At 45.7% G+C, this 18231-nt stretch overlaps 2 protein-coding genes across 8 annotated transcripts in view; one reads left to right on the plus strand and one right to left on the minus strand.

Moving 5' to 3' along the window:
- ENGASE (endo-beta-N-acetylglucosaminidase) overlaps window positions 1-5458 on the minus strand; it is a 22009-nt gene extending 16551 nt beyond the window's left edge. Inside the window, exon 1 of one of the 3 annotated variants that reach the window (XM_080993714.1) lies at window positions 5382-5458. Coding sequence is in view for 2 of the 3 variants with exons in the window: in XM_080993712.1 (XP_080849838.1) it covers window positions 422-682 (261 nt within the window). In the remaining variant the exon portion in view is untranslated. Of the gene's footprint in view, window positions 1-421; window positions 792-5381 lie in introns of those variants that run through there. The other 2 variants (XM_080993712.1, XM_080993713.1) reach the window with 2 other exon arrangements.
- The window catches only part of LOC308470660 (uncharacterized protein), a 27796-nt gene continuing 10516 nt past the window's right edge, over window positions 952-18231 (plus strand). For 2 of the 5 annotated variants that reach the window (XR_013982513.1, XR_013982514.1), the window contains exons 1-2: window positions 952-1062; window positions 11293-11393. Coding sequence is in view for 1 of the 5 variants with exons in the window: in XM_080994152.1 (XP_080850278.1) it covers window positions 7611-7711; window positions 11293-11393; window positions 11874-11964; window positions 16380-16407 (321 nt within the window). In the remaining 4 variants the exon portion in view is untranslated. Of the gene's footprint in view, window positions 1063-7587; window positions 7712-8599; window positions 9224-11292; window positions 11394-11873; window positions 11965-16379; window positions 17216-18231 lie in introns of those variants that run through there. The other 3 variants (XM_080994152.1, XR_013982516.1, XR_013982515.1) reach the window with 3 other exon arrangements.

The raw sequence follows: 18231 nt of genomic DNA on the forward strand, positions 1-18231 counted from the left end.
CAGGGTGGGGAGCCTTCAAGCTTGTGGGTAGTTGTTGGGTTTAAGTTTCGGGTTTTTTTACTAGAACCCCAAAGGTCCCCCAAGCCTTCCCCTCACCACCGAAGAAGCCCCGTCCCTTCTTGCACGGGCTGCAAGTTCTCTTCCAGAAGAGGCTGGGACTCTGAGGGAGCGCACGGGCCTGTTGTGCAGCCCAGGCTCCTGCTGCTCGCAATGGTCAGCCGGGAGCCTCTCTGACAGAAGTCCGGCTTGGGGCGGGGGGCGACAGAGGCCCTCCTGGCTTTTGCTCGGAAAGGGAGGCGGCTGCCTGCGCGCCTGAAGCGGGGAAGCAGAGGCTCCGGCGGTTGCCCCCCTTTGCAAACAGGCAGCCTCCCCACCAGCAACCCCTGCCCCTCGCGGCGACGGCTCCCAGGACGCGCCTTACCCCAGCCCGGGCCTGAAGCGCCCCTTGGCCGGCCTCGGCTCCTCTGAACCTCCATGGCTCTCGTCGTCGGCTCGCTTGGCTCCTCTCCTCCCTCCTCCGTCCTGCTCCCTTCCCTCCATCTCCCTCTCTGTCTCTCTCTCTCTCTCTTTGCGCCTTCCTCCTACGTCCCCCGTCACATGGAGACAGAGGGCGGCCGGGATCCGGCCAATCCCCGCAGCAGATCCAGCCGCTGCAACTCCCTGCCACCAGGCGCCCCGGCATCGGGCGGGCAGCCCCGTCTGCGGAGCGGGAGGAGGCAGCGCATCCGCGGTGGGAGGGAGTCTGCCAGGGTCGCCGGCGGCGCCTGGGCTTTCTCGGCCTGCGCTGGTAAAGAAAGTCGACGGAAGTGCTTCTCGGGGCTGGTGCTTCCCACCCACCCGCTAGAAGCCACGCCTTTGGCGCGAAAGTTCCCTTGAGACTAGCTGTGGAGTGTGAAGAGTCGGAAAGGGGAACGCGCTCTGCACATTCTCAGAGGCGCTCTCTTCCGCTTCGCAAAACATTTTCAGGGACTGAAGGGTGAGCGTTTTTCCTAACGCGCGGGAGGCGAGGAGAGAGAGCCAGTGGTTTCAACATAACTCTCTGCTTCCAGACTTTCCATCCAGGTGTGCTTCCTACAGTTCAATAGATAAATTAACCACAAACTTCTCACCCTTTCCTAGAGCACCCAGCCAGCAGGTCTCGCTCATGGTCCGTCCGCGACAGGTAGCCGAACCTCGTTCCTTCACCATCGCTTTTACAGTACAGGTAATCTGACCCATGCGGCGTTGTGTTTTGCGACAGTTAACTGAAGAAAATACTGTAATCCCAGAAGCTCAGAACAGCAGGATCAACTTTATATACATCCATGCACAGGGATACACACTCTACATTCCCCCTTGATAGATTTAGCAGGGTGTTGGATTCCTGCACCCTCCTCAACCCTTTGGCATCCACCACCACATCAAAACCTGGTTTTGTAGGTTCCTTGAAAGAAGTCAAATATGTGGAAAACAAAAACAACCGTAAGACAGAATCTCCCTGCTAATTGGCAGGCAAAAACAGCAATGTGTCAGGAGCCAAAACAATATACAGTACATTGGACAGGGGAGAATTAAATTACCTGTAAGTTATACTGTGGCAGTTTGCTTACCCAGAAATATCCTGTTAGGGGACTACTTGGTTGTGGCTGGGGCAACCCAGCCAGATGGGTGGGGAATTGTTGTTACTGTAATAATAATAGAAGCAAATGTGGTGTGATTTTGGGGGTGGGGGTACACAACTGAGATGCTTTTTCTTCTAAATTGAGGAACATGGGAAAGTGAAAGAAAGGTATTTCTTTGCTATCACATGGTGAAAGTGATGGACAGCAGCAGCAATAAGGCCAAGGAGTTTGGGGGAGGAGGGCTCTGGGTGCCCTGTGGTTGGTCTGTTATTCACTGTTACTGTAGTACCTCAAGTTAAGAACTTAATGCGTTCCGGAGGTCCGTTCTTAACCTGAAACTGTTCTTAACCTGAGGTACCACTTTAGCTAATGGGGCCTCCTGCTACTGCCGCGCGATTTCTGTTCTCATCCTGAAGCAAAGTTCTTAACCCGAGGTACCATTTCTGGGTTAGCAGAGTCTGCAACCTGAAGCGTCTGTAACCTGAGGTACCACTGTATTACCTCACTCCTGACTGTGTCATTCTAACGTTCTGTTCCTAGCACTGTTGATTTCAGTGTCAGTTTATCCTACAAACCGTCTCCTGCATACTGCCATTCTATTGTCATTCCATTCTGAACACTATCATTCAGATTTAATTCTTCTCCAGATAGGGTTTTTTTTCCAGGCTGGGAATTGTCATTTCACAGTTATTTCCACCTTTGAAGACATTCCATTGTTCTTATTCTGTTCTGAGCAATTAATCTCATCATCCACCCTTGTGACCCTAAAGCTGTTATGTTCCATAAAGACCCTTATTTTTTTGTGTATGTGTTTCTTCTCGTACCTCCTAGCACTTTTATACCCCTTCTAGTTTTCACGTTTCCCTTTTATGCTCAGATGTCTGTCCCTCTAATAATTCTCCTGCTTCCCCTTTTGGTACAGGATGGTGAAACCTTTTTCAAAAGTACTGCAATGTACTTTCAAAGAGTCCTTAACAAACACATCCTCTTTTACCCTGGAAATGGTGGGGAGGTCACCCTGTAAGCCAACTTAAAGGGGCTTGGCAGAGCCCCTGCTTTCCCACCGAAACTGAATCTACCCTAAAATATTCCAGCAGCTTAGCAGCTGCCACAATTTTCTGAATTACGATAACTGGTGCTGGAAGTCTCCTGGAGGGGAGAGATCTGACTGAGATGCCTGAGCCACTGTTCTCCTATCTACCCTCCCAACTCTGCTGCTCACTGCCTTTCTGTAGCATCATTCATGCAACTAAATCTCAAGACTCTATGCCTCCTTCAGTCATGTATTATTTTCTTTCTTTTTGACACTTCAGATGGTCCTTAACATATCTCATTCTTGTCTGCCACCTTGTGAGGCCTATGCTGGTAAAGGCAGCCTGTACATACTTCTGTTTGTTTATTTAAAGTATTAGGACAGGACAGAACATTACAGCAGTGGTTTAGCATGGGTTGACAGCACCTGGAGCCACGCAGAAGGGGTGAGTGGAAGGGAGGGAAACAGATGGAGTACACATGTGCATTCATCTGCCTAATGGACCCAGGAGATTGCAGCCATGGAAATAAGAAAAGAAAAGTCATTCCGTTGTCTGGAGAGGTCACTTCCTGGTTCGCATGGAAATGCCGTTTTCAACAGAGTCCAGTGGCAGAAGCATTCCAGCACAAGATGTTGAAACTTTGTGCCCCTAACAATTTTGCACCCAGGGCAACTGCCCCACGCTATGCTACCGCATTGCAGTCAACTTAATTTTAAAAGTATGCTATTTTGATTAAGACTTGTACATTTATAGCATCTACATTTATAGCAGCTACTTTCTCACTTGCTATAGAACTGCATTCCCCAACTAGAAGTCCTCAGGATGCATTAGACTACAACTCCCATCCGCCCCAGCCAGCATGTGCTGATGGGAGCTTTCATCTGAAGCATCTGGAGGCCTCCAGGGTGGTCAAGGCTCCTGTTCTAAGACACCAGTTCTAGGAAATCACAGTTAATCCAGTCAAAAGATCTCCCTCTGTCTTCCTAGCAGAGGCACAGCATAGACTTCAAAAAGTGTTGCAACTTGGCTCCAGCTGAAAACTGAGGGACTTGATAAGTAAAAAATATAGGTTCTCTGTTGACAGGAACTTGCTTATGAAACTGACACAACAGCCTAACCTCTGTACTTCTGGAGATTAGGCTTTGAGAAACACAAGATGAAACATCTTACTCCACAAAGGAAGGAAGGAAGGAAGGAAGACTGAAAGACCCAAAGAAAGAAAGAAAGAAAGAAAGAAAGAAAGAGAATTGCCTTATTTGTGTATAAGATTTCTTATCTGCCCTTCACCATAAGGTACCAGGGCAGGCTACAGCGATATGCAGTTATAAAAACAGATGAAACTATTACCAGCATAAAACCGTTCCAGGTTGAGCAGAACAATATCAATTCAATTCAGCAAACAAAGGTGGGTCCTACAGAACAGAACACCTTACTGGTTCAAAGGCAAGGGTAAAGAAGCACATCTTAAGCACCCACTGAAAACTGTATCGTTAGGTGCCAGGTGTACGTCTGTGAGGAGGGAGTTCCACAGTTTGGGGGCTGCTACAGAACTCCCTCTCCGCCATTCCCTGCATTTCAGAGGGGGGTGGGACTACCAAGGGAGCTGCTTCTGCAGATCCTAATGCCCAAGAAGGCCACCCAGACAGAGTCAAATATTCAGACTGACAAATAGATGTGCCTTTCTCACCTAACTTTCCCACTCCCTGGGTCTTACACCTCTTGTTTGGCTTCAATTCCCCATTGCTCAACTGTTGATTCAGATAGCTTTCTGTCATTGGTTTCAGTTCCTGCTTGGGCAATGCTTGTATTTGTTTCGCCAAATAGCAAAGTCTGGTTTTCCCAGTAGCGATGTGTGGAAGTGAGAGCTGGACCATAAAGAAGGCTGATCGCTGAAGAATTGATGCTTTTGAATTATGGTGCTGGAGGAGACTCAGGAAGATCAAACCTATCCATTCTTAAGGAAATCAGCCCTGAGTGCTCACTGGAAGGACAGATCCTGAAGCTGAGGCTCCAATACTTTGGCCACCTCATGAGAAGACTCCCTGGAAAAGACCCGGAAGCTGGGAAAGTTTGAGGGCACAAGGAGAAGAGGACGAGATGGTTGGAAAGTGTTCTCGAAGCTACTAACATGAGTTTGACCAAGCTGCGGGAGGCAGTGGAAGACAAGAGTGCCTGGTGTGCTCTGGTCCATGGGGTCTGGTCCATGGAGTCACAAAGAGTCGGACACGACTAAACGACTAAACAACAACAAACCCTGTAGATGGCCTACCTTCTTTGCCCTGTGAGCTTATGCTTTGAAGGGACATGGCTAGTTTCCGTGCAAAAGAAGCCAGGTCCACTCCTCTGCATCTCCTAGTGGAAAGGAGAGAGGTCCTGGTCTGAAACCGCAGAGAACTGCTGCTAGTCAGTGTAGGCAAAGGTCTGACCCAGTCCAAGGCAGCTTCCCTCTGTATAGGAGAACCCAGGGCTGCTTCCTTCTCTCTGACAGGTCCTCTCCAAAAGACTCTCCTCATGTCAACATTTAGAACTGGGTTGGTGCAAAATGATCTCAGACCCTGACTTGTTCCTCTACAACTAACAACCCAAGCATGGTCCCTTTCCCAGAAAATGGATCCTTTCTTCTCCTGAATTCTACCTTTAAGCATATTCAGCAGGTTGCAAAGAGGATCGCTACACCTCCTTCAATGTGTCCCAATGAGAGTTACAGGACACCCCTTCTTGGCCCTCCATCCCTTTGGCCCTTTACCTCTTGGTTGCTGATTTTGCCGGTCACAGACAGAGGCTTCTCAACTGCTGCCACCGCAACACCTCCTCACCTCAATTCCACCCACGGCTAATGCCACTTTAATAAAACATGTGGGCAGAGGGGAGGGTTGGAGGGAGGAGCCGGCTGCACAGCTCTTGTTCTTTCCAAACCTTAAACCTTAAACTCTGTGCCTTGCTTTACCTCCACCTGCCACAGGGACAGAAGCTAATTTAGAACAAGAGAGCATCTCCAGTCTGCTAATGTGATTTGTCTATGTAAAGCTTGTATGCAAGCTTCTTTGTAAAGTTGCTTCTCTCATAGGCTATGATTTTTGAGCCTTGCTATATCCTGAGCCTGCCCTAGTTTCTGTTCATTGCACTATGCCATGGATGCAAGCTCAGTCCTGTCGTTGGAAGCTGGCCGCAGAGCAAGGAGCCCTGACGCTCAGTCAACGCTCTGGGCTTGTCCTAGTCCCAAGGTTGAGATCGCAGCAAGCAAAAGAGAGTGATTAACCGAGAAGGGTTTTACGGTGCCCCATGGAACTGCTGTCCATGAGGCATAATATAAGCCTTGTCATGCGCTAAAATGCTCACTTCATAACTCAGCCATTTGGGGGCTGGCCTGTGGAGAGCTGGGGCTGATGCTTTCCTGCACCGCACAACACCTGGTCAGTAGGGTGTAGTTCCCACCTGCTCCTTCAGCAGAGAAAGTGCACAGATACCTTAACCCTGGCTCTTCCTTATTGCCAACCCTAGCAGGCACCGCTTGAGCCTGTTTTTCCTCAGATCCCCACGTAACTCCCTGGAACATGGACTGATGGTGCCATGTAAAACTACAGATTTTGCTCATGGGAAATGAGTCAGGGCAGTCGTGTTTGCACGATTTGGGAGCTGCCCCAGACAGAAATTGGGGAGCAACTGCTACAAAGAAGGTGATGTTGTGTTCATCAACACTTTGCATGTAATCACTACGGCTGCCCAACGTCTGGAGCTGGGAAGGAGTTATTAAAAGACTTAAGTAAAGCTGAGAAGATTCCTCTTCTTGACACGCAGTTTATAGTTACTGTCTTTCTATGGGCTGCAGATGCCTCTGGGCTGGTTCTTTCAGAAGCAAATGACTGTATTTTCTTACAATTGCTTCCCAGGAGGCCACTCAAGACAACTGAAGTTTTTATCATTATGCAGCCTGCTTGGGCTATGATTAGTTCGATCAGCTTAGGCATGTTTTTCCCATACCACCAGAACTGGGGAAGTAATAACGTTGATGTCACCAAATGCAGTGGAATATAGGACTCGTCATCCAATAAAATCATGCCATCCTTTTCCTGAAAACTCTTTTTGCAGGCAAATATTGCACAAGTGACTGTACAAATGCTACTCAAAACTACCAAGCTACTCAGGCTGTTGTTTTTTTTTAAGGGATACAGTATTAAGTTCTGGGTAGCTTGTGCACTCTCCCTTCTCTTAGTGACAGAATGTTCCAGGCAGATTTAAAGAGTAACCTGACTTTTTGGACAGAAAAAAGTACAGAATATATATTGTGGAATTATCTTTAGTACTGACATTATGAAGATACATGAGTGCATCGGTCTGAGACCCGTGTCCTGAAAACCTGTGTACAGTCCAATCTATGCCACAGATACATTTCTGGTCTTGACTCATATGTGGCTCTGCTCTTTCAGCCATTGTTTCCCATAATTAAAATGTAAATAATGGTGACTTCACATGATACGTCTCAAGATCTCATTGTGAGAACAAGCCCAATAAATAGCGCAAGGAAGTTCTGTAGAAATGACTGTAGTAGTTCAGGCCTAACCAGCTCTCTCAACCTAGGAGGAAAAATGGTTTCGTCCCTTTTCTTTTGTAATGTTTCTGACAAATGTTTATTCCGTCACCTCCCTTAGGAGAGTTTAGAACAGTACTGGCTGGGGCTGATAGGAGCTGTAGTCCAAAACATCTGGAGGGCACCAGCTTCATGAAGGGTAATTTAGGAAGAATTTGGAGTGGGAGGGGAACAGACCTTGGAGCCAGATGTTCATTCGGTCTCTGGAGGCCTCAAACCTTTCTCCTTGGAAACCTCTGGATTCTACATTCTGGTGTCTTCTACCCCTAGGCTGTGGTAGACAATGGCCATCTATTCTGGGGAGTATATGTTTGTGTCCTGTGGGTGGGAGAGGCCCCTGTGGCATCCATGCCATAACTGTGTGTTTACTATTGATGTTTCCCATGCATGGCTGATGTGAAGGCAACATCAGCAAATGACATGGTGATTGGTGGGTGCTTTTGTGGCCATGTTTTGTTTCCAGAGCTACAACTGAAGATGCTGTTGCTGTAAGTACACTGATGCCCCTTTCAAGACCTTGAGCTCTGCATGCAAAGGTCTGCAGAGGGATAGCAGGAGGCATGTTGTCCAAGGCAGGGCCAGAAGCACTGTCCTGCCCCGTGCCTATTCAACACATGCAATGTACAGTGGTACCTCTGGTTACAAACTTAATTCGTTCCAGAAGTCCGTTTTTAACCTGAAACCATTCTTAACCTGAGGTACCACTTTAGCTAATGGGGCCTCCCGCTGCCGTGCGTTTTCTGTTCTCATCCTGAGGTAAAGTTCTTAACCCGAGGTACTACTTCCGGGTTAGCGGAGTCTGTAACCCGAGGTGTTTGTAACCCGAGGTACCACTGTATATCTGAATAAGATCTGAAAGAGACTTGGGTTATACTAGCAGTCTTCCCAGCACATCTTTGGCATTGTGGGGGACAAAGGATTTCCTTGGTAGAGAAGGAAGGCAGTATATGGTCCAGATCAGGAAACTAGCAGAATTTTTATTGTTTTTTAAAAGTAGAGCATTTACGCCATGGGTAGGCAAACTAGGGGCCGGATCCGGACAACCGCCTTCTAAATCCGGCTTGCGGACAGTCCGGGAATCAGCATGTTTTTACATGAGTAGAATGTGTCCTTTTATTTAAAATGCATCTCTGGGTTATTTGTGGGGCATAGGAATTTGTTCATTTTTCTTCCCAAAATATAGTCCGGCCCCCCACAATGTCTGAGGGACAGTGGACCGGCCCCCTGCTGAAAAAGTTTGCTGACCCCTGCTTTACATGATAGGGAGCAAAGCACCCAGTTTAAAATAACAAAAAGAGATACATGAAAAGCAAGGGCCTCAAACAGAACAGCAAGCATTTGCTGGTCCATTTGTAGCATTGCGCATTTGGAGGGCAAAAGTGCTGCAAGAAGACATCCAGTGAAAAGCCCTGGGCAATGCTAGTAACTGCTGGCAAAGGTAACATCATTTGCAACAAGATAAATTGGAAAAGCCAGGAGCAATTTGAGGTGTATCCAAGCATCTTTCCAAGATCACCTTGGCTAAAAGAAAAATTAGCACCCATCTGGGAAAAGCATGTCTGCTGGGAAGTTTTTGCCTCTGCACATGAGTCTGAGAATGTACAGTTCACACTGAGTTCATGAAACATCACACCCTGACCTGTTCTTAATGCATTGTTGACCACATCTACGGACTGCGATTGTTATGTTCTTTCAAGTCATGCAATATCAATCACTAGTAACCATGTGTTCCCTTCCCCAACCTTTATGATTAATGCCCTTGCATTGTATTTGTGTTAACCAATCAGCAACAAGCACATATGTGGTAATGCTGTAATATTCAATAAAAGAGACTCGCCGAGACATGCTCGGTAGATGCCTCCCATATGACACTCGTCACTCGTCTGTCGTTTATTTCAACCCAACAGCTGGTGACCCCGACGTGATCCCGACGTGCCAGATCCCTTTACGCAACAACCCCTATACTTCACTCGAGTGGAAAAGTCTCAGCGCGCTACTTCGTGAGTCGGGGGGGGGGGACTTACAAGGTTCCAAAAAGAGCATGCCAAGGAGCTGCTCCATTTAGTCAGACAGAGGGTGGCGGGTGCGCATATTTCTTTGAAAGAAATTGAACAATTGTTAAGTGAGATTGCTTGCCAGTGCCCCTGGTACCCAGAGTCAGGCTCTCTGGGAACAGAAGCTTGGCAAAAGATTGGAACAACCCTCTTCTCAGAACCGAGGGCACCGATTCATTGTCTGCTCACTTGGCAGAAGTGTGCAGATGCCGTCGCTAGGTTAGGACCTCAGGCATCTCTGGCACCTGCCCTTTTAGCCGCAGCAGACAATCCCCCACCTTACCCAAAGCTTTTGCCTCCATCACAACCTTCCCTACCCCCCCTACCCCTCAGCCCACATCCACCACCCCCCATCCCTCCTTCCCTCCCTCCTTCGCCTGCCTCAGCCCCTGCGTGCTCTCCCACAGGAGCTGTGGTTACACAATGCTACCTCAAGATTGGAAAGATCTGATGTGCATGCTTTTATCCCCGGCTCAGTATGTGGTTTTTGAAAGTGGATTTAAGCATAGCGCAGTAGCCCTGGCTGATCCACAGCATTCAGCCAACCAACTCTTTGGTGCTGGTCCGTATGATAATATACCAGCCCAGGCGCAATTGACACCTTTACATTTCAGTCTATGCGAAATGGCAGCATCAACTAAAAAAATTCCTTCCTGTAGCACCTTAAAGACCAACTAAGTTAGTTCTTGGTATAAGCTTTCGTGTGCATGCACACTTCTTCAGATACACACATCAACTGTAAATGATAGGGGAGATATGGGCAGACTTACTTCGGGCATGCGTTGGCACACCACGTATCCCGAAGGATTTTTGTCCTATTCACCCTGAAATCACATAGCAACATCGGTGGGCGAACTTATTTCGGGCATGCGCTGGCATACCACGTATCCCGAAGTATTTTTGTCCCATCAGGCCTGAAATCACACAGCAACATTTCACAAAAAACAAAAAAGGAAGGGGGAAATGCTGGGAAGTTTTTGCCTCTGCACATGAGTCTGAGAATGTACAGTTCACATTGAGTTCATGAAACATCACACCCTGACCTGTTCTTAATGCATTGTTGACCACATCTACGGACTGCGATTGTTATGTTCTTTCAAGTCATGCAATATCAATCACTAGTAACCATGTCTTCCCTTTCCCAACCTTTATGATTAATGCCCTTGCATTGTATTTGTGTTAACCAATCAGCAACAAGCACATATGTGGTAATGCTGTAATATTCAATAGAAGAGACTCACCGAGACATGCTCGGTAGATGCCTCCCATATGACACTCGTCACTCGTCTGTCGTTTATTTCAACCCAACACATGTCTCTCTGATGCCAAGAATAGGGGAAGGAATAAGAACAAGCACTGCTATTCCAGACAGAGAACGTGAGGGTTATGAGGATGCAGAAAGGGCAGCTTTGCATTCCTCGTTCTTGCTGTGATGGTGGTGACAGATCTTCCCAATAAAGAGACCAAAAGGCACCCCTCTTGTTACACCTAATTTGAGAAGCAGTACAAAAATAATCCAGTGTTGCAAGTGTGGTTTTAGAGAAAGGCTTCTATTAAGACACTGGAAAGTGGATGATGAAGCTAGTTTGAGATCTTGGTTCGCCAGGGCCAAAATAACAAAATGAGGAGGAAGCTTAGCAAGCCCCCTAAACTCAAGAGTTGAAATGCTAATTGGATTTTAAAAGTCCGCCATAACGCTTTTAGGTCCAAGACATAGCTACGTTTGGATCCAAACGTAAATGCTGCAGTCAAGAGTCAGTACTGCTGAAAAGAGTTGTAACTGCGTTAACTCAGATTCAGCCAGCAATCACTATTGGTGGATCTTGAACATAATCCATACACAGACCTTCCACACACACACACACACACACACACACACACACACACCTCACTCCCCTAACAGATTTCATGGGCAGCAGATTTAAAGTACTATTAAAACCTGGCTAGGTTGCAGCTCCTTGATGAATTACTGTGTTTTTACTTTTGAGAGGTAGTGTTTCGATTTTCCATTTCAGGTGCCAAAACGACTTTGGAATAAGTGAGGCTTCTTTTGACCCTCGTGTGTTTTATACCTCCGGTGTTTACCACTTTGGGCGTTTCTTCTGGAAAAAACAAGGTAAGTATGAATCGGGGTGGTCAGGTGTCCTGTTTTACATAGGATAGTTCTCTCTTTTGAAGGATTGACAGAGGACAGTCCTCTACCAGAGGGCCAGCCAAACTGAGTCTGATTTAAAGAACTGTAAGAAGGAAGACGCGGGTGGCGCTGTGGGTTAAACCACAGAGCCTAGGGCTTGCCGATCAGAAGGTTGGCGGTTCGAATCCCCGTGACAGGGTGAGCTCCCGTTGCTCGGTCCCTGCTCCTGCCAACCCAGCAGTTTGAAAGCACGTCAAAGTGCAAGTAGATAAATAGGTACCGCTCCGGCAGGAAGGTAAATGGTGCTTCCGTGCGCTGCTCTTGTTCACCAGAAGCAGCTTAGTCATCCTGGCCACATGACCCAGAAGCTGTACGCCGGCTCCCTCAGCCAATAAAGCGAGATGAGTGCCACAACCCCAGAGTCAGCCACGACTGAACCTAATTTACCTTTACCTTTAAAAGGAAGAGCAGGAGCCCTGAAGTTGCCCATCAACAGATCTCAGTTCCTGGTCAGCAGTATGGCACAAGCCAGCTGGGGGTCTTCCCCACTATGGTGAGATGTCCTGTATTTCTCCTTAAGTTATAGTAATTATTTCAAATGTGTGCTTATACATAAAAATTTCTGCTTGCCGATTTTACCCTCATTTGTCCTTTTCACCCCTTTTCTTTTTGCAACACTAATACAAACTGTAAAATATATTATAAAACCAGTGTACCTTTCCCATAACTGCTTGCTTAATTTCTCATATATCTTTGGACATTTCATTAGAACGGTGAGGTTTTCATTTGTTTTTTTGTTTTTACTCTTCATTTCTTTTTTGGAAGATACAGAAAGTACATTCCAGCTGGAAGGGTTTGAGAACAAGACAGCCCAGGCTATTAGGGTTTGGGGCTGTTGTTGCTTCTGTGAAACGTCCTGTGGGGAGGAAAATGAAATTAAGCAAGCGATGGGAAAGGTGTGTTTTGGCAAGCGATTTTATGTATTTTTTTAAATTAAAAAAAAATAGAAACCTGTATCAACCAGCATTGCAGCCTTAACAAACCCCGCTGATAGCAGCAGCCAATTTAATTAAGAGAAAAGCAGAACCTCATTGCCTTTCTGTCACGGAAGGGTAGAGGAGAGATGTTGGAGGAAAAAACTCTCTACATGTGAGAAACAGATATTGGATGTATCGGAGGAACAAAAGACAGCAAAGGCCATAAAAATGTCTGAGTTTTTGGGTTTTTTTAATGATATTTATTGAAATTTTTTTAGAATTACAAAAAAAACAAAGTAGAAAAAGAGAAAGAAAAAACAAAGAAAAAACGGACCACATCAAACAATACAAATTAATCAAAATCAAAATCAAAAAATAACACAACACGATCAAAAGACAAAAATATACCACAAACATTTAAAAACAAATCCAATATTCTCAAATCCTTAACTGTCATTACCTTCTTTCTTTGACCTCCTCCTCCTCCCTTTTTTTTGTATCCTAGTTGTTAATTGTCGCAGCAAATCCTTTCCATATTTCATAATATTCTGTCATTACATTACCTTAATCTATTTTAATCTTATCTTACTATAAAAAACCTTACAGCTTAAAACTTAAATCTTATTTTTACCAATTTCTCATAACCATAATATTCTTACATAATTCTTTAAAAATTTTTGCTAAAGCCAAATAATTTCGTTCCAACATTTTTCTAACATTCATCAATTTTATAAAACAATCCTAATAAAAAAAATAAAAAAACAATCCAATCTTCATCCAGCGTCTCTTCCTCCTGGTCCCGGGTTTTGTCAGTCCTTTTTATCCCATCAATCTTGCACATTAACCTGGTAATCTTATATCCGAGGCCCTTAAGTCCCTTCCATGTCCCTTCCGCGGCTCTTCTTCATATTTATAGCTGTATTTTCCTTTGTCTCCTGCTCCTTTCAGTCATGGGAACTCCAGCTTAACAATATTTTTGACCCTTCTCGACAAATCAGCCCCTTTTCCATAGTCCACACTAAACTCCATGTGGTATTTAAGAACATGTTTCAAAGTCCCTCCAAAATTAAGAGCCCCCACAACCCCAAACATCTCACGGCCCATTGCCAGACTTGAAAAGTCCAAACATCCCTGCATAGGGGGGTCTATCCAACCCCCCATTTCCAAACCAAACCAAACTTTATCTTTCCAAATCTGGCTTTTTCCAAGTTCATTTGTCAAATCCAAGAGCTCACGTTCCTGCTGAGCCACAGCTCCCTCCATCTCTGGCGCCCAAGATTCAGTAACATCCTCTTCCCTCATCTGTTCTGTCAGGGCGCACTCCTGATTTAATTCCTAGGTGGGCTCCATATAATTTCCCACTGCCTGTTCAAAATTTCTGATCGCATCAGTCATCAAGTCCGTCTTCTCATGTAGCTGTTCCAGTAGGGCACTTGTTTTACAGAGAGCACACAGCAGAGCTTCTGAATACATTGTCCTGCAAGGTCAGAAGTCTATTCCCACAATCGTAATCTGTAGCAGCTGTAAGCTCCCCTATTCAGAATTGGTTACAATTTCACAGGCTCCCTCTAGGGGAAAAACTTCTATTTGTTCTTTTCTTTTAAAGACAGATCTAACAACAAAGTTTCCTTTTTCAGATATTTTGTCAATATTTGTTCCTTTAAAATGCGAAGGGGAACAATGGAATCACTATGTTTCTCTTCTTTTGGCTATCTGTCAAAAACGTTTGTCTCTGGTCAATGAGCTTCAAAAAAAGTCAGTCCTGACACCCCGCTCCAGGATCAAGACGGTGGAAAGTTACTTTGCTTTACACTCTCTTCTGCAGGTTTAAACAGTCCAGAAAAAATCCCCCCTCTTCTCCTGCTTCCGAAGGGGGTTCAACAATTTTAAATGATGAAAGTTAATCCTTTACAAGGGATTTTCTGAGCTCTAGTTTGCCATGTCTTTGCTTTAATCTATCTACAAAGAAATGGAAGGCTGACTTCCTGTTTAGACCTTCCCATTTCAGTGCCAAATTGAAGTAAACTTTTAAGTCCAATTTTCCTTTCGGCTCGCAAGTCCTTATTTAAAGTCCAATTGTCCGAAATTTAAGTACTCACGGGTGATTATTTTAGAAGCCAAATTGTCCCAGGAAAAAGGCAGCGCTCTCCGGCAACGGCTGTGCGGCTTCGCTCCACGGAAGAAGCAGTTGACTCTCAGCAACGTGCCACTTCCCCCTCTTCGCGCCGGAGCCCGTTAGTGGGTTCCTTTGCGGGTTGGGGGGGCGCTAAAGGTGCCTGCCGAGTCCCATGGTCACAGGCTTCATCCGCCTGTGATTTTTGAAAGGGTCCCCGCTTCGCCGTAGCGGAAAAGACCATTTCCCGTGGAGCTGGTCCCTCCAGATCAGAGGGAGTCCGCCATTACCGATGGCGCCACCCCGGAAGTTCCGATAAAAATGTCTGAGTTGTCACAGCTGTTTTACCAGCAGCTCTTACTCATGTCACCCTGAAACGCCAGCTTCGGCTATGCCACTCCCTACCTAGGAACTAACTACATGGGCTGCTGATTGCCCCATGGTGCAAGGGGAAGGGGGCTGATAGAGGGAAATTCATTGACCTGCCAGCAGGAATGCCAGCTTGGCCCTGCAACCATGGGTGCCCGGGGCTGTGGGTGCCATGTAGTGTGCATGGCCCTGGCACCAAAATTTGTGGGCGTCTGGTCCCTTCATGGGGAATTTTGTGGGTGCCTGGGCACCCAGGGCCCCAGAGAGTTGGCACCTATGCCTGCCAGGACCAGTAACAAGCCACAGAGCTATTGGGAAGGGCCAGTCCAAGACAACTCTGATGGCTGAGGGAGAAATTCCAGTTGGGAAGCCCTCCACCCATCTTGTTATTGCTCCTGCTCTTTAGATTTGGGCTTCTGCGAGATACATTATCTTTCTTCATGCCATGTAGGTTAGATGGGTAGCATATAAATAATAAAATTATTATCATTATTACATCTTTCTATCTCCCATTTTGCACCCGATGCCCTTCAACATTTCTCCGATGAAAATAGGGACGTCCTATTCAATCATCACCATCATAATTTCATTATTTATATCCCACCCATCTGACGTGGTTGCCTCAGCCACTCTGGGCGGCTTCCAACATATATAAAAACATAATAAAAGATTAAACAGGGTTGTTGTTTTTTTAAAAAAAAAAACTATAAAGGGCTGCCTTCTAAAGGTTGTATATAGTTACAGTACTTCTTTCCTTGGCTCGGTTGTTGCACAACTCCATAACCTCCAAAATGTCTCTGATGAAAATAGAGGCATCCTAAGGAAAAGCAGGGCACTCCAGGATCAATTTCGGCTTCTGTAAATCCAGGGCTGTCCCTGGAAAATAGGGACACTTGGAGGGTCTGAACTTCTAACATTGGGCAATTTGTGAACAAAATAATCTTTTAATCTTGTCTGGCAGCTCACCCGCCTGTCACTTGCTCCCAGAGATGGCAGACTTGCTCCCAGAGATGGCAGACCTTGCCAGACATGGCAAGGCCAGTCTATGGACAAATGAGATGCTGTTTTACTTTATTCCAGATCCTTAACCGAATTCTGTTTATCCACAAAGCTAAAGATCTGAGCTATTACATCATCTCTCACACTATTATCACAGGAAATTAACATGATCCACCATTTTTAGCTAGTTCAAACCAAGTAGATAGCTCTCTGTTACCCCCTCACCCAGTATATTGAATGTGTGGATGCTTGATTTTAAATATTCCTCTGTAGATCTTTAAAATATACAGGATATGTCCTCATCCTAGTTCTTCTTAAAAATAAAATAAAATCATAATGTGACCTCTTAATACTGTAGCAGGAAACCGCCCCCCCCCATCATTCAGTTTGTGCAAACTTCACACACACTCACACTCACACACTACATACGCTACACTTCTGTTATAAATTCATAGAAAATCAACCATACATCAGATTTGCACTGTTCCACTTTTATTTTACTCCATGAAGGAAAGACTACAAAATGTGGAAGATTTGATACAGGGCACCATAATCCCTTCACCATACCAGCACATCCACAGGAGCCCTGCCCAGTTGCTATGCCAACCCTGATGATCCCAGACAGAAGACAATCAAGATCACAAAGAACTTGCATATGGGAGTGGATTCTGCATGGACTGGAACAAAGGACAATGATCAGATCTTCCCTCAGGGGGCAGGAAACTGCGACTACCTTTTGTCTTCAGAAAATGACTCATGGGGAGGGGTAGAAGGGAACCAGCCAGGTGACAGGACACTCAGGTTACCACCACAACTCCTCCCTCAACCCCTCCTTTCTGTAATGTATGCATGATGTTTCTGGGGGTGGGCTTGACCTAGAGGATGGGAATTTCAAAAGTTTTTATAAGGTCTTGCACACCATTTTCTGTGTCTTTTTCCTCTCTCCTGCAAGTGAGGGGAACACCCTGTTGCAACAGTTCAATAAAGGCCAAGCCTACAGGCTGCTGATTTGCTCCAATTTACTCTGGTTGGTGTCTTTACTTTTTGTCCAAGGGAGCCCTCGGATTTTTCCGGTAACAATACAGTAAGATTTGAGCTTACAGAGTTCCTTTGAACTGTGTGTCATAGCATTATATTTCCCGGCATTACAAAAGTACTTTCACAATACCCATCCCACACATTAAATCATACAGATTGCAACTTCATATATATGTTTTGATCCAGCTCATAAGTGGTGTCACTTTATAAAGCCATGCATACCAGTTCTGTGAACCGCCCTGATCTTTTCTGTGAACACCCTGAGACCTCTGGGTATAGGGCAGTATATAAACCCAATTAGTAATAATAATAATAATAATAATAATAATAATAATAATAATAATAATGTGGGATATGCATTCAAGCTGCCCCTTCACATGCTATAGTTTCCTGCAGTTTGGCCCCAGGCCTTGGAATATTCAAGTGCTTGTGTCTCCTGCTGGAAGCCCCCTGCTGTTTGGATTGGGGTTTTCAAAGCACCATTCCCCACCCCCCACCCTTTTGGATTCACAAATATTTTCTATTTTCAAGAGGAGGCCTTGATGTGAGTTGGCGTAGTCTCTTTAAATGCAAACAATGGTTCCCAGAGGGAAGCTTATTTATTTTTTATTAGTCTCCATGGAGACTTCCTTTCAGGGTGGAGGAAGTTGAAAGAGGGTCTTTATAGGAAAACTAAACACGGTCAAATATGACCTGGAGGCAAATACCATAACTCTGTGTGTGTCCTAACAGCTTGGGTTGCGTTACACTTGTGCTTGGTTGCCTTAGGAGATAGCAACATCCTCTGCAGCCCCTTCAAATTCAAGCCCTAGCTAATCTGCATGCTGCTTGTACCTTGTTAATTAGCAGATTTCCCTTTTGAAAATACTTTTTAAAAACTTGGCTGCATTACATTTAAATAATGAAAATTATGGCCTGTTGCTTTTTTTGGATAGGTATTACATGTTTACAGTAAAGAGAGCTTCCTTTTTCTGGGGTTACTGACCTGTAAAATACTACATAAGACTGAAGAAGTGCCAAGAGTGATCCCTGAAGGAGTCCTCAATGGCTAACAAGCTGCTTTAATTAGAAGTGCTGATCACATAGCTGTTGCATCAGACGTTCGTGCTTTTTCTCACATGTCACGTTCCCTATAAAGGTAAAGGGGCCCCTGACCATTAGGTCCAGTCGTGACTGACTCTGGGGTTGCGGCGCTCATCTCGCTTTATTGACCGAGGGAGCCGGCGTACAGCTTCCAGGTCATGTGGCCAGCATGACTAAGCCGCTTCTGGCGAACCAGAGCAGCGCACAGAAACACTGTTTACCTTCCTGCCAGAGCGGTACC

The sequence above is a fragment of the Podarcis pityusensis genome (assembly GCF_964106645.2).
Source record: "Podarcis pityusensis genome assembly, chromosome: 2".
NCBI classification, from domain to species: Eukaryota; Metazoa; Chordata; class Lepidosauria; order Squamata; family Lacertidae; genus Podarcis; species Podarcis pityusensis.